General features: G+C 42.4%; 1 protein-coding gene across 7 annotated transcripts in view; it reads left to right on the top strand.

Moving 5' to 3' along the window:
- Positions 1 to 22,804, top strand: part of srcin1a (SRC kinase signaling inhibitor 1a) — a 616,941-nt gene that overhangs the window by 116,791 nt on the left and 477,346 nt on the right. For all 7 annotated transcript variants that reach the window (XM_073071787.1, XM_073071788.1, XM_073071783.1 and 4 more), the window contains exon 2: positions 3,647 to 3,754. In XM_073071787.1, coding sequence (XP_072927888.1) covers positions 3,647 to 3,754 — 108 coding nt within the window. The remainder of the gene's footprint in view (positions 1 to 3,646; positions 3,755 to 22,804) is intronic.

Here is a 22,804-nt window from a genome sequence, read left to right on the forward strand (position 1 = left end):
TGAGTTTGGCTCAAAACTCTTTCTTTCTTTAAGAGAAATGTGTTTAATTTGTGACACTTCTGCCCCTATTTATCACATATTCTGTTTGAGTAACATCAAAAACCTCTCAGTCACTGACTTCAATGAGTCAATACAAATCAGATCATCATTTTTATGCATGAATGATCTCATTGGCCAATTCCTTCTGAGCATTTCAGTCCTGTCGTCCAAGTTGGTTGTGTCCAAAGTTCTCTCCTTGGTGTTGTCAATTCCACAGTGGTCTGTACAAAGCCCCTGAAAACAAAGAAAAAGGCTAATTGCTCCCTTCCCTCTTGCTTAAGTCCTTCTGCCAACAATTACCGAGTTCGGTTACAGCAATTCACTAACTTCCTCTTTCTGGTTCATGAGCAACATACATGAGATGCTGGAGGAACTCAGCATGTCAGACAGCTCCTACCTCCTACCTTCTGTCATCCCCTACTAACGCACCTTCCCCCTCACCTGTTCTGACCTATCACCTGCCAGCTTGTACTCCTCCCCCTCCCCCACCTTCTTATTCTGGCTTCTGTTCCCTTCCTTTCCTGTTCTGATGAGACCTTTCTCCTCTATAGATGCTGCCTAACTTGCTGAGATCTTCCAGCATTTTGTGTATGTTAAGCTTACAAAGTGCTTTTCTCACACAGCACTGAATATCAAGATGCCATGAACAAATATTCAGCTTGTTAGACAGCATCTACTGAGAGAGAAAAACAGAGTTAATTTTTCTAGCCAGAAGATTCTGGTTTCTGCCCTCTCCCTTTCCAGTCCTGATGAAGGGTCTCGACCCAAAATGTTGACTGTTTCTTCCTTTCCACAGATGCTGCCTGACCTGCCGTATTCCTGTAGCAACTAGACCATAAGACATAGGAGCAGAACCAGGCCATTCAGTCCATTGAGTCTGCTCCACCATTCCATCATGATTGATTTATTATCTCTCTCAACATTCTCCTGCCTTTTCCCCGTAACCTTTGATGCCCCGATTAATCAAGAACCTATCAACTTCATCTTTAAATATACCCATGACTTAGCCTCCAAAGCTGTCTGTGGCATTGAATTCCACCGATTCACCATCCTCTGGCTAAAGAAATTCCTCCTCATCTCTGTTATATACGGTCATTCGTGTATTCTGAAGCTGGACCCTCTGGTCCTAGAATCTCCCACTATGGGAAACATCCTCTCCACGTCCATTCTTTCAATATTCAGTATGTTTCAATGAGATTTCCCCCCAGTGCTCCTCCCTGCCCAGATTCAGATTCAGATTTATTTATTTATTACATGTACATTGAAACATACAGTGAAATTCAACATTTGCATTAACAACCAACAACCTAAGAATGTTCTGGAGGAAGCCCTCAAGTGTCACCACAGATTTTGACGCCAACATAACATGCCCACAAGTCTTTTAAGCTCCAGAGATACAGCCCCAGTGCCACCAAACACTCCAAATACATTAACCCTTTCATTCTGGGGATTATCCTTGTAAGCCTATATTTCACAGTCCCATTTGCCACTCCCCCATGTTGCACCAGTCATCTACACACTAGGGACAATTTTACAGTGGCCAATAACCTGCGCACCTGAGGAAACTTCAGCCCAGGCAATTTTAGGGAGAAGGTGCTAACTCCACACTTAGGTCGGGATTGAAATCTGGGTCACTGGAGCAGCTCTACTAGCCGTGCCATGGTACACACTCTATTGAGGTCGGAGTCAACCACTGATGTTACTTTGTAGCTGCATGCGTCAGTCAAAATGCAAGCCAGTACTCAAGCCAGGGAATTTTAATATGGAGAGCAAGCTGTTGCCCATGTAGCAGGCTCCCCCCTCTCCACGCAGCTGATGAATGCAAAGGACACCGACGCAGTTTGGCACCAGTGGCGTCGCAAGAGCTGCCAGTCAGTGTTGAATTCATCATAGGAATGCCTTACTCCAACTCCAGCTCCTTTCTTGAGATTTACCCCTGAAGCCTTCCCCATGAGTGGGTAAAGCTGCAAGGCAGTGGAAGTTTGAGATCAGAGTTTTCCTTCTCCAAGATGAGCTGTTATCCATGACCGACGAACTCCATCTGCCTAGGCACAACTGCCAGAAAATTTCTCCAAAGTTGCTAGGGTTCACTGATTTCTAAGTTCAAAGTTCAAAGTCAATTAATTATCAAAGTACATATATGACACCAGATACAACCCTGAGATTCAAAAGGAAAGCAGAACCAGGCAGAGTCGGATTGGACAATACCAATGTGAAACTTTGCTTTTATCCTTCTTTTCCTCTTGATACAGTCTGTAGTGAGAGCAGATGTTAGCATTCATTTCAGGAGAACTAGAATACAAAAGCAAGGACATAATGCTGAGGCTTTCTAAGGCATTGTTTAGACTACACTTGGAATATTTTGAGTAGTTTTAGGCCCCTTATCTAAGAAAGGATGTGCTGGCATTGGAGAGGATCCAGAGGAGGTTCATGAGAATGATCCTGGGAATGAAAGGGGAACATTTTGATGGCTCTGGGCCTGTTCTCACTGGAGTTTAGAAGAATGAGGAGGCATCTCATTGAAACCTATTGAATATTGAAAGGTCTAGTTGGAGTAGAAGTGGAGAGGATGTTTTCTATAGTGGGGGAGTCTAGAACCAGAGGGTACAGCCTCAGAATTGAGGGACATCCATTTAGAGAAGGAATTTCTTTAGCCAGAGGGTGGTGAATTCATTGCCACAGACCATGATTAGTCAGGGTGTCAAAGGCTATGGGAAGAAGGCTGGAGAATGGAGTTGAGAGGGATAATAAATCAGCCATGATGGAACGGCAGAGCAGACTCAACGAGCCAAATGGCCTAATTCTATTCCTATATCTTATGTCCAAAGTGAACTCTTAAATGCTAAATTCATGTGGCAGATGGACCTCTGTACATAGAGTCTTTATTCTATGGGAATCAAGAGTAATTGTGAGTGTATCCAGAATCAGAATCAGGTTTATTATCACTGACGCATGTTGTGAAATTTGTTGCTTTGCGGCAGCAGTACATTGCAGGCAAATTACAACAGATTGCAATGGACCTCATAGAACCCATAGAATAAGAAGAACATTGCATCACTGGTGGTGTGTTTCTCTGCTGTAATCACACCTATGAAGGACCTCTCCCTTCTCCATCATCATCATTATGTGCCGTGTCCCTGACGTAGGCGATCATGGTCTTTGATCATGTTGTTTTTGGCAAATTTTTCTACAGAAGTGGTTTGGCATTATCAATACTCTTCAGAGATTGTCTGCCTGGCGTCAGTGGTCACATAATCAGGACTTGTGATCTGCACCGGCTGCTCGTACGACCGTCCACCACCTGCTCCTGTGGCTTCACATGACCCTAATCGGGCAAGGGGCTGAGCAGGTGCTACACCTTGCCCAAGGGTGACCTGCAGGCTAGCGGAGGGAAGGAGTGCTCTACTTCTCCTTTGGTAGAAACATAGCTCCACCTCCTACTCCATTACACATTCAATAAAGGGCTCTCATAGGTGTGGTCAGACCCCAGCAGCACACCATCACTGCTGCGATGTCCTTGCACTTGCTTAGCGAGTGTTCAGCCATGCAACCCGCTGGCCCACCCAGGCTCTCGGCACAAACTGTCACTGTCTGCCTTGCCCCATAGAAACGTGCCTCCTGCCTGCCGAACCACAGAGCAGCCTGGCTACTGGAAGCTGCGAAGGAGTGTGTGACCCACTCGCCCACTTACCAGGCTGGAGCACATGGAGCAGAGGTGAGTGGTTACAACTCGAGGGCAAGGATTAGGTGGGAGGGTGAGGGTGTGTGTGGTGTCAATGAATTCAAGGTCCACATGCCAGGGGCACGAAAGGCAATGGCTGTTCCAGACACAGAGATGGCACTGAATTAAAGGACAATGTAGTTCTATCAGGAACAAGACTTCACAAACTCCCCTCTTACTTCCAAACCCAACACAGATTAGAGTGAAAGAACGTGATGCTGCTGCTTAAGAAAGGAGACTAGAAAAGGTAGAGAACTGACTTGTAAGCCAGATAGTGGAAGTTGAGTACACTCACTGGCCACTTTATGAGGTACAGCAGTGGAATCTGGTGTGGTTTTCTGCTGCTGAAGCCCATCCACTTTAAGGTTTGACAAGGTAATGTGGTTGGTAGCACAACACTTTACAATGCTTGTGACCCAGGTTCAATTCCCGCTGCTGTTTGTGAGGAGTTTGTACGTTCTCTCTGGGACCGTGTGCGTTTCCTCCGGGTGCCTCGGTTTCCTCCCACAGTCCAAAGCTGTACCAGTTGGTAGGTTAATTGATCATTGGGAATTGTCCTATGTTCAGGCTAGGATTAAATCGGTGGTTGTTGGACAACACTGCTCAAAGGGCCGGAAGGGCCTATTTCACACTGTATCTCAATAAATAAATAAATGTTATGTATTCAGAGAAGTTCTTCTGTACACCTGCTATTTGAATGCGTGTTAATTTGAGTAACTGTCACCTTTCATCAGCATGGACCAGTCTGGCCATTATCCTCTGACCTCTCATTAACAAGGCATTTTCACCCACAGTACTGCCACTCACTGGATTTTTTGTTTTGTTTTTGTTTTTCACACTATTTTCTGTAAATTTTCAAAATTGTTGTGTGTGAAAATTCCAGGGGATCAGCAGTTTCTGAGATACTCAAACCACCAATAATCATTCCACAGTCAAAAGTCACTAAGATCACATTTCTTCCCCATTCTGAGTTTTGGTCTGAACAACAATTGAAACGCTTGGAGTAGTTCCCAAACTGTGTTACATTACTGCCCCTTGTCTCCCAGACCACATCCCCAGCACCCCAGCTCCCTTTCTGACTAATACATAAAAACTATAATAAATTTTGATTTATGGTGCACAATGAAAGAAAATAGGAACTGCAAAATCAAAGCAGTGATAAATAACTGCAAATATTATTCAAGTCTATTTAAAGCTACGAATAAAATCATTTTTTATTTAATTAGAGTAAAAACTATTTTCATGAACAATTTTTAGAGTATACATTAGTGTCCAACTATTCACTAGTTCATTGCTTTTACATATTTCAATGAAATGGATGGGCTTGGTGCAGTGATATCAGCTTCTCAACATCAGGCTGAATGTCACTCAGAAGGCGTCTCAGATCCCCCAGGTTCAGTAATTTGTAGTTTGTTTTGTTGCTTTGAAAGAATTTGGGCAACTGCTCTGAAACCACACATCAATAAATATGATGTTGGACAGGCAAAAAGAACATCTTGATCTTTTTCCACAGTGCAGGGTAGAGATTTCAGAGATTTCTTTCTACAGCCGAAAATCCCGATATGATTTTTTTGAACCTTGGCTTCAACTCCAAGTCATTTTGTACTGAGAGCAGTTCTTCCTCTATCCTTCCTGTTAATTCCTCATTACAAGTGTTCCAGATTCACGTAATTTCCTTGCAATTGAAGACTTACTTCTTTAAACTTTTCAAATAATTCTGACAAATAAGCAATGTCCTACCTAATATTATTAAATTAATTACTGAATGAAGCATTCGAGTTTTCAAAGAATTTTATCAGTTTCAAAAAATGCATAAAATATCAAGCAGTTTCCTTTGGAGAAACATCTGACTTCTGTGTGGAACAGCAAGTGTTCAAACTGCTTATCATTCTCAATACAAAGCTCTCAAATTTGTCAAGAATTGAGAACATGGGACTTGATTTTATTTACCTCTGTGATAACAGTAGTTAAACGAATTGTGCAGCTGATGACTTAGGTTCTTTTTGCGACAAGATATTGTCTGAATTACACAGTGAGAGGTAAGTATGTTAGGTACAGCTTTTTTTTCAAGAAAGCAATAACCCCATGGTGGCATCCTGTCATTGGTGGTGAGCAGAATGTCTTTATCTTTGAAAAATTGCTCAATAGCCCCAAATATTGGCTTTGTGTCCGTTTCTAGTCCCCTTGTAAATAACAACTCTTGAACCATGCGTTCATCTTTTATGGAGTCTACATAACCAAGAAGCAAAGATTTGTTGCCTCACTCATATAACCATATAACAATTACAGCATCGAAATAGGCCATCTCGGCCCTTCTAGTCCATGCCGAACATTTACTTTCACCTAGTCCCACCGACCTGCACTCAGCCCATAATGTTCCATTCCTTTCCTGTCCATATACATATCCAATTTTACTTTAAAAGACAATATTGAACCTGCCTCTACCACTTCTACTGGAAGCTCGTTCCACACAGCTACCACTCTCTGAGTAAAGAAATTCCCCCTAGTGTTACCCTTAAACTTTTGCCCCCTCTCAACTCATGTCCTCTTGTTTGAATCTCCCCTACTCTCAATGGAAAAAGCCTATCAACGTCAACTCTATCTATCCCCCTCATAATTTTAAATACCTCTATCAAGTCCCCCCTCAACCTTCTATGCTCCAAAGAATAAAGACCTAATTTGTTCAACCTTTCTCTGTAACTTAGGTGCTGAAACCCAGGTAACATTCTAGTAAATCTCCCCTGTACCCTCTCTATTTTGTTGACATCTTTCCTATAATTCGGTGACCAGAACTGTACACAATACTCCAAATTCTGCCTTACCAATGCCTTGTATAATCTCATCCTCAATCTTAATCTTAACCTCATCCAACTGCAGGGCAAATTGTACAATGTGTCTTCCATATTCTTAGATATTTCATTGATTCATCTTTGAACAGAGTTGTTGCTGAGCAGAATTGGTTTAATTTTTTGGTCTGGTGTTTATGCAAAACAGTACTCAGAACCTCTCTTACTGCTGGCAGAATCAGTTCTTCTCCAATTGTACAGGACTTTCCAGATTTCACGATGAGCAATGAAATGTTGTATGGAGCACTGTTTTGTTGATAAATGCTGGCAAACATGTTTTGAATTGCTTTTCATTTCTGAAAGTTTTCACAAAGTGACTGAAATAAGTCAAGTTCTTGTTTGCTTTATCAGAGTGTATTCTCTTCAGTGTTCAAGCAGCCTGGATGGTTTCATTGCCACATTTGAAGAAACCTTTTTCACACAGCAGACACATTGGCTGCTGTTGGTTGATTGGTTCTGGTATAAATCCATATTCAGATACTCCAAACTCTACTGTCTACACCTCTTTCTCATTTGGTCTTCTGCCATTTTTATTATGGATTAACGACCATGGTCAATCGCCTATTGTTTAAGTTCAACCTTAAGCATTTCAGTCAATAAGTTATGACATCATCAAAACCTGACTCTCTGCCTGAAAGTACATAAAGTGGGGCAACAAAATCTCGGTTGACCCATGGACTAGAGAAATGCAGTCAAGACCATTCAAAAGGGCATTGGACGCCATACCCTAATTCATAGGAATTGATTCACTGCATGATTAAAGCATGGATATTATACTAGCTACATAACTCTATACTACAGTACTGAACAGCAATAATGCGCGGGCTGTGCTCAGAAATAACATGATTTCTTCAGTTCAGCTTTCTTGTGATATGCCAAATACAGAAGTATCACATTGATTTTCAACAACTATAAAGCACTTCAAGCAAAGTCTAAGAGAACGGTGGGTTAGCATGAGACCATTGTAATCAATTACGAGGCACTGAGCATCAAATGCTTATAATAAGTAATTCATTTATTAATTAAACCTATAATCTTTCAACTGCCCCCTTGCCCCCCAACACCCCCTTTACCCTTAGAAACCCCACTGCCCTGGGGGGGATGATATTACCCACTTTAGGAGCCATTGCTCTTGACTATGCTTTTATGCATTGAGTTGCTGCCACATGATTGGCTGATTAGATATTTTCATTAACAAGCAGTTGTACCTAATAAAGTGGCCACTGAGTGTATGCCAAGCATTTGGAAAGAAATAAAATGACTGAGGAAAGTCAATTTCGATTTATGAAAGAGTTGATTAATCATTGAGGAAATATCTGGTCAAGTAGATGAGGAGAACATGTGCAACTGGTGTAAATTATTTGAATGGATTGAGAATTGTTTCATAGATACAAAGAATATGTTGTTGTTGTTCGTCCTTCGGAGTCGAAGACGACCACAACTTCTGTCAGGTGGAGGGTTTGAGACTGTGGGTCCGGAGGTGACTGGTGAGGCCAATCCGGGCCCTGAAAGCTCGCCCACATGTGGGACACATGAGGGTAGGTGCTGCAGTGGAAGAGGAGGTAGCTCGAGCCTTGCGCGCGGCGCGTTTCCTCTGAGCCTCTGCGGTGCGTCTGATTTCTGCTGCATACGCTCCTTTAGTGGTCCTGCTCCACCAGGATGGGCGGTCCAGAGCAAGCGATTCCCAGTTAATGGGATTGATGTTGAGGTCTTTGAGGGACACTTTGAGGCAGTGAAAGGATCGCACACAAAGTGCAGGAGAAGCTCAGCAGGTCAGGCAGCATTTGTGAAGAGGAGGAATAAATATTTGACACAAAGTACACTGCAGATGTTGTGGTCAAAGCAACACGTACAACACACTGGAGGAACTCAGCAGGTCGAACAGCATCTGTGGAAACGAGCAGTCAACATTTCAGGACAAGTCCTGACAAAGGGTCTCGGCCTGAAACGTTGACTGCTCGTTTCCATGGATGCTGCCCGACCTGCTGAGTTCCTCCAGCGTGTTGTAGATATTTGACATCTTGAGGCATTGCCTGTTTATTCCTATTCAGAAGTTTATTTATTTAGAGATAAGCACTGAACAGACCCTTCTGATCCTTTGAGCCACACTGCACAGCATCCCACCTATTTAACCCGAGCTTAATCATGCACCAATTTCCAATGACTAATTAAACTACTAACCACCACATCATTGGACTGCGGGAGGAAACCAGAGCACCCGGAAGAAAGCCCCACACACACAGGAAGGACATACATTCTTCTTATTGAGGAATTGAACGCCGAACTGCTACACTAACATGGCACTCTGACCTGCTGAATTCCTCTAGATTTCCAGCATCAGCAGAATCTCTTGTGTTTATGAAGAAAATCATCATTCTCAGCCGACAGACCTAACTCTTTGCAGTCTGCATCAACAATTTGGCTGAGGGGACCAAATATACACTGAATGGCCACATTATTAGGTACACCTGTACACTTGCTCATTAATGCAAATATCTAATCAGCCGTGTGGCAGCAACTTGATGCATAAAAGCATGCCGACATGGTTAAGAGGTTCAGTTGTTGTTCAGATCAAACATCAGAATTGTGAAGAAATGTGATCTCAGTGACTTTGATGATGGAATGATTGTTGGTGCCAGATGGGGTGGGTTGAGTATCTAAGAAACTGCTGATTTCTTGGGATTTGCACACACAACAGTCCCTGGAGTTTACAGTGAATGGTATGAAAAACAAAGACAAAAATCCAGTTGTTGCTTTGTCAATGAGAGAGGTCAGAGGAGAACGGCCAGACTGGTTCAAGCTGACAGGAAAGTGACAGTAACTCAAACAACCGTGTGTTACAACAGTGGTATGCATGAGAGCATCTCTGAATGCACAACACATCGAATCATGAAGTGGATGGGCTACAGCAGCAGAAGACCACACCGGGTTCCACTCCTATATCTCATAAAATTGCCACTGAATGCATGCTTGCTGATTGATGACGATGTGGAAGATGCAAGATTATTGACTTCAGGAGAGAAATCAAAAATGCTAAGTGTTTTAAAATGGTGAGTGAATGGGTAGTTGGATGTTGAAAGGACCAGGGTGTCCTTGGACACAAGTCACTGAAAGCGTACCTGAAAGCAATTAGGAAGGTAAATGGCTTGTTGAGAGGATCTGAGTGCAAGAAACAAAAATCATAATCAAGTTTATTATTGTGAAATCTTTTGTTTTGCATCAACATTGCAGTGCAAAACATTAAAAAATGACTATAAATTACATTAAGGAATATATTAAAAAAAAGTAGTGCAAAAATTGAGCAAAATAGTTTGGAAGTGTTCATGGGTTCATTGTCTGTTCAGAAATCTGATGGCAGAGTGGAAGAAGCTGTTCCTAAAATATTGAGTGTGGGTCTTCAGGATCCTGTTCCGCTTCCTTGATGATAGTAATGAGAAGTGGGCATGTCCTGGGTGGTGATGGTCCTTAATGATGGATGCCGCCTTCTTGAGGCATCATTGTGAAGATGTCCTCAGTAGTGGGGAGAGTTGTGCCTGTGATGGAGCTGGCTGAGTTTACAACCCTCTGAAGCTTTTTCCAATCCTGTACATTGGAGCCACCATACCAGGCAGTGATGCAACCAGTCAGAATATTTTCCAAGAGACATTTGTAGAAATTTGCTGACATATCAAATCAATTATATTGAACCTCAGTTAGACCAGAGGTATCACACACAAAATGCTGGAGCAACTCAGCAGGCCAGGCAGCATCTATGAAAAAGAGTACAGTCAACGGTTCAGGCCAAGACCCTTCAGCAGGACTGGAGAAATAAAGACTTTGCATCCTGCCTGGCCTGCTGAGTTGCTCCAGCATTTTGTGTGTGTTGCTTGGATTTCCAGCATCTGCAGATTTTCTCTTGTTTGAGATTAGGCAAGAGGTGGAGTGTTGTGTGTAAATTTTGTTTCCTTATCCAAAGAAGTGTACATACTTGCTAAAGAGAAAGTTCAATGCAGATTCACTGGCCAGTTCTTGGCATGGCAGGCATGTTGTAAGAGGAGAGAGATTTAAAGATTAAAGAATATTAGCTTTATTTGTCTCTTCGAAACATACAGTGAAGTGCATTGATTGCGTCAACACCCAACACGGTCCAAGGTGTGCTGGGGGCATCCTACAAGTGTGGCCATGCTTCTAGTGCCGAATTATCATGCCGACAACTCTGATAGCCAGCTGGTGGTGTGGTAGCATCAGCACCAGACCATTGAGGCTGATGGTCTCAGGTTCGAATCCAGCTGGCTTCTTGCACACTTTCCATCTGTGCTGGGTTGAGCATCGAGCTAGCAATTTGGCCTCTTAATAAACAACAAGTGCTAAGAAAATGGCAAAAAATGCCACCTGATGCATTACAAGACATGAAAAGAAACAACAACTCATGGACCCTAACTTGTAGGTCTGTGGAATATGGGAGGAAACCAGAGCACCTGGAGGAAAGCCATGCAGCCATGGAGAGTATTCCTTAAAGACAGTAGCAGGAATTGAACCTTGACCTTAAAGCTTGTACTGTAAAGTGTTGCACTAACTGCTATAGTACTGTGCCACCCCATGAGAGACTATTCCATTGTCTAGAGTTTAGAAGGTATCAAAAAGTCCAAAACAGTTCCAGGGTTCTACAAGGGTATTTTTCAATGGCTGAAGAGACCATAAGAGCATAAGACAGAAGAGCAGAATCAGACCATCTGGCTCATCAAGATGATCTGCCATTTCATCATGGAGTGACTTTGCCTCCATAGCTGTCTGTGGCAATGGATTCCATAGATTCACTATCCTCTGGATGAGGAAGTCCCTCTTCATTTTTGTTCTCAAGCAGGGATTCCCAACCTGGGTTTCAATGGCATTGGTCAATGGCATAAAATAGGCTGGGAACCCCTGTCGTAGAGGGACATCCTTGTATTCTAGGGCTGTGCCCTCTGGTCCTAGATTCCTCCACTATAGGAAACATCCTCTCCACGCCCACTCCATCTAAACTTTTCAATATTCGATAAGTTTCAATGAGATCCCTCCTCATTATTCTAAACGCCAGTGAGCACAAGTCGAGAGCCATCAAACACACCTCATATGTTAACCCTTTCATTCCCGGATGTAAAAGCCTGAAAACATGTACCACCAAGCTTAAGAGCAGAATCAAACTCACTATTACAAGACTATTGTACAGTCTCCTAGTACGATAAGATGAACTTGTGATCTCCCAATCAACCTCTTCATGGACCTTGCATCTTATTAGTCTGCCTGCACTTTTTCTGTGACTGTCAATGTACTTATGAAAGGAATGAGAAATAAGAATTAAGGCCTTCAGTTCTTAAAATATGGTGCTGTAAATTTAGCACAAAAATGCAGAGAAATTTCTTCCTTCAGAAGATGATGGAGCTTTGGAATTCCCAACTCTAAAGGGTCATGGAGACCCATTGATTGAGTTCAAAACAGAGATTGATGTTTTTGGATTGTGCAGGAATCAATGAGTATCAAAGTTCAAAGTAAATGCATCATCAAAGTATGTATATGTCACCATATACTGCTCTGAGATTTATTTTCTTGCAGGCATTCACAGTAGAACAAGAAATACAATAGAAATCAATGAAAAACTATGCTTAAACCACAATCCCATTGTCTTGAGCAATGACAATGAAGTTCTATTCTATTCTAAACAAACACTGACAAACAATCAATGCGAAAAAGAAGACAAACTGTGCAAATACAAAAAGGTACAAAATAATAATAAATAAATAATGCTGAGAACATGAGCTGTACAGTCCATGAATGTGAGTCCATAGGTCGTGGAATCAGTTGAGGTGAGTGAAGTTATTCACACTTGATCAGGAGCCTGATGGTTGTAGGACAGTAACTGTTCTTGAACCTGGTGGTGAGGGTCCTGAGGCTTCTGTATTCCCTGCCCAATGTTAGCAATGAGAAGTGAGCATGGTTTTTTATGGTGGGGTTCCTTGATGATGGACGCTGCTGTCTTATGACAGCGCTCCGTGTAGGTTTGCTCAGTGGTGATGAGGGCTTTACCTGTGATGGACTAGGCTGTATCCACTAATTTGTGAGATTTTTCATTGGGATTGGCATTTCCATACCAGACTGTGATGCAACCAGTCAGGATACTCTCCACTGTGCATCCACAGAAGTTTGTCATGGTTTTAGATGACTTGCTGAATCTGCACAAACTTCTAAGGAAGTAGAGCCACTGCCATGCCTTCTCTGTGGTACTGAGGTCATGATATTGTTAAATGGCGGAGAAGGTTTGAGGGGCCGAGTAGTTTTTTCCAGTTTTCTTTCTTCTGTTTTAGCAAGCTGATTCTTCAGTCTCTGAGGTGAAACATTGGAGCAGGTGGAAGGCAAATGCTATGCTAGCATTCATTTCGAGAATATAAAGCAAGGATGTAATGCGGAAGTTTTATAAAGCATTGCTCAGACTGCATGGAGTATTGTGAGCAGTTTTGGGTCCCTTCTCTAAGAAAGGATGTGTTGGCATTGGAGAGGGTCCAGAGGAGGTTCATGAGAATGATCCTATTAACATATTAGGAGTGGTTGATGGCTCTGGGCCTGTACTTGCTGGAGTTTAGGAAAATGAAGGGGAATTTCATCAATTATTGAAAGGGTGAGATGAGTGGATGTGGACAAGATGTTTCCTATAGTGGGGGAGACTAGGACCAGAGGGCACAGATAGAGTGGATGTGGAGAGGATGTTTCCAATAGTGGGGAGTCTAGGACCAGAGGACACAGATAGAGTGTATGTAGAGAGGATGTTTCCTATAGTGGGGGAGTCTAGGACCAGAGGGCACAGATAGAGTGGATGTGGAGAGGATGTTTCCAGTAGTGGGGAGTCTAGGACCAGAGGACACAGATAGAGTGTATGTGGAGAGGATGTTTCCTATAGTGGGGGAGTCTAGGACCAGAGGGCACAGATAGAGTGGATGTGGAGAGGATGTTTCCTATAGTGGGGGAGTCTAGGACCAGAGGGCACAGTCTCAGAATAAAAGGACATCCTTTTGGAACAGAGATGAGGAGGAATTGTTGCACAGAGCAACTGAGGAGAACCCAAGTGCAGGACACAGACACAGGGATTGAGTTGGGGATGCTAGCACAGACATGAATGTTAAACAGCAAACAGGAGGAATCTTACACAGAGATGGGGTTTTCATGGAATATCTTGAAACTGGAGCTGAACTTAGAACTAATGGTTCTAAGTGGTCAGGAAACAAAGTTATCACAGAGGAATAGACCAACGAACTGGCAACCTGTGGTTGTGATGCCACAGTTCTTATACTGCAGTTCTTCATGGAGACCAGACTTGCTGTCATCAAGCAAATTAGCAGCAAATGGGAAATTAACGATTGGAATCAAGACATAATCAAGGGAGATTAGGAGCAAGACAGGGGATTAACAATCAGGAGCATGACAGGAATTTCTTTAGCCAGATGGTGAATCTGTCTAATTTGTTGCCACATGCAGCTGTGGAGGACAAGTTATTGTGTTTACTTAAAGCAGAGGTTGATAGGTTCTTGATTAGTTAGGGTGTCAAAGGTTATAAGGAGTAGGCAGAAGAATGGGGCTGAGAGAGATAATAAATCAGCCATGATTGAATGGTGGAGTGGACTCAATGGGACAAGAGGCCTAATTCAGCTCCAATGCTTTACAATGCTTAAAGTAGTATATGTCCATTGAAGCATTGTGTATGCCAGGGGATGAAAATAATGAGAATAATACCTCATTATTACAGGTACAGGTAAGAAGGTTATGATTTAAACTGATTGGCAAATTATCTTGGGAAATACTATCTTACTCATGAGTGTACCTGACTAGTGTGAAACTCTGGTGACTCTGGGTTCAGTTGCAACAAGAAAGAAATGAATATGTAACGGTTAATTAAAAATGGAGAAGGAGAATAGACCAACTAGATGACAGATTTATGGACAGATTTGATGGAGTGAATGGCCACATCCTAAACTGTAATGAGTTTTATTCTTTGAGTGAAGCTACGGTTAACTGGCTAATCAGGAACAGGGACTGAATTTAAATGAAAATTTCGTGCTTGTCTTCTAACCTTTCTTGGCTTATTAGTGAGCTGACATTTGGAGCACTGTGTAAAAGTTCCACCTTCCTCTTTTCCCTTAAGGAATTTGGGACTATTACTGTCTCATCCAATGCAGACATGAATGGCAAAGTAAATGTGTGTGTATGTCTATATTTTGAGAAAATGTGTGTATATGTGTGTGTGTGTGTATATATATATATATATATGTATGTATATACATATATCTATATCTCTGAGAAGACATCTATGCTTCTATCTTCCACTGGTCTGAGTGGACGAGGAGGGTAGACAATGGGGTCAAGGAGTATTTAGTGCTCGAAATTATAAATTTTTATGGGTTTTTTTTCAAATAAATTTAGAAGGTGCATGGTCTTTAGAGTGCTAATAATGGAGAAGTTATTAATTCATTCATTACGTGCTATGTCATATGATGTGGGCAATCATAGTCTTTCCATGACCATGATTGTTCTTGGCAAATTTTTCTACAGAGTGGTTTTGCCATCACTGCCTTCTTTTAGGCAGTGTCTTTGCAAGACGGGTGACCCCAGCCATTATCAATACTCTTCAGAGATTGTCTGCCTGGCATCAGTGGTCACAAAACCAGGACCTGTGATATTCACCAACTTGCTCATACAACCATCCACCACCTGCTCCCATGACTTCACATGACCCTGATCAGTGGGGGGTGGGGGGGGGGGTTGCTAAAGGTGTCCTGCAGGCTAGCAGAGGGAAGGAGTGCCTTACACCTCCTTTGGTAGAGGTGTATCTCCACCCCACCACCCAACGTGGAAATGTATTCAAGTTATTTAACTTTAAGTTTCAAGATCGTTTAATATCGTTTCCTGTGCACAAGTCTAAAGTAGAACAAAATAATTGTTCCTCTGTATCTGATGCAGCACAAAATAAATCACAAAAGATAAAGTACACAATAATAATTTTTAAAAAACACAATACAGGTTGAGTACCCCTTATTCAAAATCCCAAAATCTGAAAACCTCCAAAATCCAAATCTTATTTGAGTGCTGACATGACATCAAAAATGAAAATCTCCACAAGATGCTGGGAAGGTTTTCTGGTGATGTGCAGCTCTCTGAAAAGTGACCTCACATATGTAATGAACAGAAGTTTATGAGAAATAGAAAAACACTGCATAAAGTGAAAAATGAAGAGCTTGATCGTGTATCATCAGCGTCAAAGTGAACATATGCCGCTTAACAGCATGCTGAGCATGAAATAAGCAAAGATCTATCACGACGAACTGAAAATTGAAGGTAAATGTGAATATTCACCAGGCTGGTTGCAGAAATTTAAGAAAGGGCACGGCATGAAATGTTTAAAGAGTTGCTGATGAAAATCTAACACCAGAACATTTCTACAATGCTGATCATTTTTAAACCTTACATAAAATCTAAAAAAAGTAAAATAGAAATACAATGCACTATAACCTTTTAATCAAACACAGCATCATAGGTGGAGATTGAAAGTCTGCTGCTGTTTGTTGCTGTTCAACAGTTGATTCAGGTATTCTCCCGATGCTGATGTGCTGCTTTTCTTACCCTGCATACATTATATTTTCATTATATTAATGGTATGTAATGATATTTACCATTAAATACATATGTGTGATGAACAAGTGTAAGACAAAGACTGCTTATCAGTAGCACAAAAATTCAGAGTCAGGAATGGTAGTGATGCCAACCTATATTGTTATGTAATTCAAAATCCAAAGCACTCCCAGCCCCAACCATTTCAGAAAAGGGGTACTCATCCTGTAAATATAAGTACATAAAATAGTTCACATACTGTAGATTGATCTTATGTCCATAAAATGACGCTATTCTGTATATAAGGTACACTTGGAAAGACTGGAGGACATGAGGCAAAAGTTAACAGGGCTCAGAGGGAAAAAAAGAGACAATTTAATTTTTCCCCATCATTGAGCACAATGCACATTGAGATGACTCTCATTAACAAGTTGCTGCTGTGCCAGCGAGCTCCTAACCAACTAATTATAATTGAAGGTCACAGGTGTACAGGTGATAAAATTTCCCTTTGAGCACAGTTTGGGAAGTGAGCAAATGTCAGAGGTGGACAGAAGCTGGGAAGATCAGTGAGAGAGGCAACTCATGAATGGTAGTTCAGTACGGTGGCCAATTGCACCAGCAGACTCAAGAATCACAGACTGTGGCCAAAACCTCTTACTTGTGGTTGGCTAGTGTATTTTCCTATTGGTGCTATTCAAAGTTTAAAGTTGAAAGTAAATTTATTATCAAAGTACATATATGTCACCATATAAAACCCTGAGATTCTTTTTTTTTGGGCATACCCAATAAGTCTACAGAATAATAACCATAACAGAGCCAATGAAAGACCGCCCAACTTGTGTTTTCAACCAAAGTGCAGAAGGCAACAAACTGTATAAATACAAAAAGAAAGAAATATTAACAATAAATACATAAGCAATAAAATATAGAGAACATGAGAGGAAGAGTCCTGGAAAGTGAGTCCATAGGTTGTGGGAACATTTAAATGATGGGCCAAGTGAAATTGAGTGGTTATCCCCTTTGGTTCAAGAGTTTGATAGTTGAGGGGTAATAACTGTTCCTGAGCCTGGTGGTGTGAGTTCTGAGGCTCTTGTACCTCCTTCCTGGTGGCAGCAGTGAGAACAGAGCATGTCCTATAGGGTGGGATCCCTGATAATGGACTCTGATTTCCTATGACAGCGTTCCATGTAGGTGTGCTCAGTAGTGGGGAGGACTTTTCCTGTTACGGACTGGGCCATATCCACTACTTTTTGTAGGGTTTTCCTTGAAAGGTTGAATTTGAAGGCAAAATGCAGGGTTAATAGCAGGATTCTTAGCAGTGTGGAGGAAAAGAGGAATCTTGGGGTCCACGTTCATAGATTCCTCAAAGTTACCGCACAAGTTGATAGGGTGGTTAAGAAGGCATGTTGGCCCTTGTTAGTCAGGGGATTGAGTTCAAGAGCTGCAAAGTAATGTTGCAACTCTGAAAAACCCTGGTTAGACTACACTTGGAGTATTGTGTTCATCTCTGGCTGTCTCATTAGAGGAAGGATGTGGAAGCTTTTGAGAGGGTACAGAGGTGATTTACCAGGATGCCGCCTGGATTAGAGAGCATGTCCTATGATAATAGGTTGAGTGAGCTAGGGCTTTCCTCTTTGGAGTGAAGGAAGATGAGAGGTGACTTGGTAGAGGTGTACAACATGACAAGAGACATAGATCAAATGGATAGCAAGAGACCTTTTCATGGGTGGAAATGCCTAATAGGAGAAGGCATAATTTTAAGGTTTTGGAGCAAAGTATAGGGGGGGGGGGGGGGGGGAGAATACCAGAGGTAGTTTTTTTACACAGTGGTGCGTGCATGAAACACCCTGTTAGGGTGGTGGTAGAGGCAGGTACATTAGAGGCATTTAATAAACTCTTAAATAAGCACATCAATGACAGAAAACTGGAAGGCTATGTAGGAGGGAAGGGCTAGATTGATCTTAAAGCAGGATTTATGGTCGGCACAACAATGTCAGCTAAAGGACTGTACTGTACTCTGTGTTCCACTTGTGGACTGCCATCTGCACATTCTCAGATAGTGTTGATAGCTGACGTCAAACAAAACATTTCACAATATATATTTTGATGTTTTGATGCACGTGGGACAGATAAAGCTTTATAGTTCTGAAGAAGGTGCCCCTGCAGTTCTGCTGGGAAGGGAGTCCAGGATTTGGACCCAGTGATGATGAAGAAGCAGTGATATACAGTTGAAGTCGGAAGTTTTCATACACTTAGGTTGAAGTCATTAAGACTCATTGTTTAACCACTCCACAGATATCATATTAGCAAACTATAGTTTTGGCAAGACGTTAAGGACATCTACTTTGTTCATGACATGAGTAATTTTTCCAACAATTATTTACAGACAGATTATTTCATTTTTAATTGACTATATCACAATTCCAGTAGGTCAGAAGTTTACAAACAAAATCAACAGAAATCAGCCAAGACCTCAGAAGGAAAATTGTGGACCTCCACAAGTCTGGTTCATCCTTGAAAGCAATTTCCAAATGCCTGAAGGTACCACGTTCATCTGTACAAACAATAGTATGCAAGTATAAACACTATGGGACCACGCAGCCGTCATACCGCTCAGGAAGGAGACACATTCTGTCTCCCAGAGATGAACGTACTTTGGCATGAAAAGTGCAAATCAATCCCAGAACAACAGCAAAGGACCTTGTGAAGATGCTGGAGGAAACAGGTAGACAAGTATCTATATCCACAGCAAAACGAGTCCTATATCAACATAACCTGAAAGGCTGCTCAACAAGGAAGAAGCCACTGCTCCAAAACCGCCATTAAAAAGCCAGACTATGGTTTGCAAGTGCACATGGGGACAAAGATTTTACTTTTTGGAGAAATGCCCTCTGGTCTGATGAAACAAAAATTGAACTGTTTGGCCATAATGACCATTGTTATGTTTGGAAGTAAAAGGGTGAGGCTTGCAAGCCAAAGAACACCATCCCAACCGTGAAGCATCATGTTGTGGGGATGCTTTGCTGCAGGAGGGACTGGTGCACTTCACAAAATAGATGGCATCATGAGGAAGGAAAATTATGTGTATATATTGAAGCAACATCTCAAGACGTCAGCCAGGAAGTTAAAGCTCGGCCAGAAATTGGTCTTCCAAATGGACAATGACCCCAAGCATACCTCCAAAGTTGTGGCACTTAAGGACAACAAAGTCAAGGTATTGGAATGGCCACCACAAAGCCCTGACCTCAATCCGATAGAAAATTTTTGGGCAGAACTGAAAAAGCATGTGCGAGCAAGGCGTCCTACAAACCTGACTCAGTTAAAACAGTTTTGTCTGGAGGAATGGAACAAAATTCCAGCAACTTACCGTGAGAAGCTTGTGGAAGGCTACTCAAAATGTTTGACCCAAGTTAAACAATTTAAAGGCACTGCTACCAAATACTAATGAAGTGTATGTAAACTTCTAACCCACTGGGAATGTGATGAAAGAAATAAAAGCTGAAATAAATCATTCTCTCTACTATTATTCTGACATCTTATATTCTTAAAATAGTGATCCTAACTGACCTAAGACAGGGAATGTTTTTGAGGATTAAATGTCAGGAATTGTGAAAAACTGAGTTTAAATGTATTTGGGTAAGGTGCATGTAAACTTCTGACTTCAACTGTATTTCCAAAGCAGATGTTGTGCAGTGTACAGGGGAACTTGCAGGTGGTAGGGTTCTCCTGCCCTTGATGCCAATGTCCTTGGTGCTAGAGGATGAAGCACTGTGGACCTAGGAAAGGCTCTCAGATCAGCCTTGATTCAGGTTCTGGTCCATTTATTTATCACATGTGCATCAAAACGTAGCGAAATATGTTGTTTGTGTTACAACCAACACACTCAAGGTTGTGCTGTGGCAGCCCTCAAGTGTTACCACACATTCCTGTGTCAACATGTCATGCCCACCATGCTTGGCAGAATAATCCAGAACACAATAACCAAGTGACAAAGCAACAACAGCAAAAAAATCACTGTTCCTCCCTCCCAAAACACATACACAGTGCTTTAACCCTAGGACAGGCCATCTTCAGCTGACTAGCATCCAACGTACTCATGGAATCATAGACATTGGGCAGCCTTAGACTTCTCCAAAGCACTTGCAAAGATTTACAGACTCATGGAGAACCTTTGACTTCTGGTCTACTGATCTACCTTCGGGCTTTGAACTGGACTAATGATTGACCTTCTGGCTTTGAACTTCAGAATTGACCCAGGACTTGCCAAAACGGTGAATGAGGACCCGAACTCCAGACCTCAAATTCAGACTTGCCAATGATGGGACCCTAAATACTCGGCCTTGAACTCCGGTCTTGCCACCACACCTCGACCTCACTGGTATGCTGGCCCAAAATCTGATCTTTCAATGTGGAGAGAAGGCTTAGATTCCAGCCTATCCTCTAAAACACCTACATCCCTGTCTTGAAACCCTAACCTGACTCCTAACTCCACTCTCTGTCCACAAAACCATCCAGATGAACATAAAAAATTCTTAAAAACAACTGCATCACTGCATGGTACGGAAACTGCACTGTGACAGGTAGTCAAAACTGCCCAACGCACCACCTGCACTAGCCTACCCACCATCAAGAGCCAGTGACATCATGAAGGATCCCAGCCACCCTGCTCATGGACTGGTTGTCCCACTCCCATCAGAGAGGAGGCTACGTAGCATTCACCAGACTCAGTCACCTTCCCCAAGCCATCAGGCTGATTAATACCTTCATCTACTAACCCACTCCTCCACACCCCCCACCATCACTACTTTATCATTTCTTAACAGAGTCACCTTATGTACAGACACTCCTGTGCCCAGTGTCACTTTATGGACATGCAATCAATCTGTGTATATAAGCTATCTTATGTATTTATACTTATTGTGTTCTTTAACTTATTGTGTACTGCATCAGATCCAGAATAATAATTATTTTGTTCTTCTTGCGTTCCATTTGTGTACTGGAAATGACATTAAACAATGTTGAATTTTGAATCTGAGCTGCAGCCTCAATGGAGATCGCAATTTGGCGCCATCTTGACTGGAAACAACACTATTGTGTAGATGCTAGAGTGTGTCAGTGGTGGACAAATAAGACTCTGTGTATAGTGTCAAGTTTGATGATTGTTGTTGCTACTTTCCTCAGGGAGGTGGAAACTATTCCATCACACCCGTGACTTTTGCCCTGTAGATGGTAGAAAGGCTCTGGGGACCTGAGAGGTGAGTCACGCACCACAGTATACCCAGCTGCCAACCTGCTGTTAAACAATAGTATTTATGTGTAACACACACTAAGTGCTGGAGGAACTCAGTAGGTCAGGCAGCATCTATGAAGGGAAAGAAACAGCCGACATTTCGAGCTGTGGTCCTTCATCAGGACCGGAAAGGAAGAGGTAAGAAGCCAGAATAAGAAGTACAAGTAGCTGGTGACAGGTGAGACCAGGTGAGGGGGAAGGTGGGTGGGTGGGGGCGAGGGGCAGACTGAAGTGAGAAGCTGGGAGGTGATAGGTGAAGAGGGAGGAATCTGACAGGAGAAGACTGTGGACCATGGGAGATAGGGAAGGGGGAGGGGCACCAGAAGGAGGTGATGTGGGGATGAGGAGAAGCAAAGGAGTAAGAGGGGAGCCACAAGAAACCTTCAGCGAGGTCTTGGCCTGAAACATTGTCTGGTTGTTCCCTTCATAGATGCTGCCTGACCTGCTGAGTTCCGCTGGCATTTTGTGTTTTACACACAGTGTTTCCATTCCCAGTGGACAGTGGACCATGGGGGATAGGGAAGGAGGAGGGGCACCTTAGGGAGGTGATGGGTTGGTGAGAAGAAGAGAAGTGCTAAGGGGCTGAGCAGGTGCTACACCTTGCCCAAGGGTGACCTGCAGGCAAGCAGAGGGAAGGAGCACCTTACACCTCCTTTGGTAGAGATGTTATCTCCACCCCAGCACCCTTATTGTTGTAATAGAAAATTGGATTTACTGTTAAACAAGTGGATAATTATTTTACTCTTAATCAGGACCTAGACTGTTACTTAAGTGTTCCTGCAGCCTCCATTCTGTGAACAAAATGTAGTTTTACTGGTAATCGCATCAACTGAGAATGTAAAAGCTGTATCAAGTTCAAACTCAAATTCAGTTTATTGTCATTCAACCGTAACAAAGGAGGTGTAAGGTGCTCCTTCCCTCCACTAACCTGCAGGTCACCCTTGGGCACGGTGTAGCACCTGCTTAGCTGCCCAACCACCCCACCAATCAGGGTCACGTATATTTATTTGCCAATAACAATCATGGAAAGATCATGGTCGCCCACATCATACAACATGGTACATAACAAATGAATGAATGAATGAACTTAACAAATAATAAGTTGCATTTACGGCATAAGCTACGAAGTAAACAGTATAGTGTTACTGGAGCTTCATACCAAATTCATGCTCATGTAGGTCAGCCTTAGCTGGTCTCCTGGTATGCACCAGTTTTTAATAAATCACTCTGTATTTCGAACACCAACTCCATGTGATCTTTCAGGTTTGCCCGTCCTCAGCCTGATGGGCTGAGTGG

Source organism: Hemitrygon akajei, chromosome 18 (genome assembly GCF_048418815.1).
Source record: "Hemitrygon akajei chromosome 18, sHemAka1.3, whole genome shotgun sequence".
NCBI lineage: Eukaryota > Metazoa > Chordata > Chondrichthyes > Myliobatiformes > Dasyatidae > Hemitrygon > Hemitrygon akajei.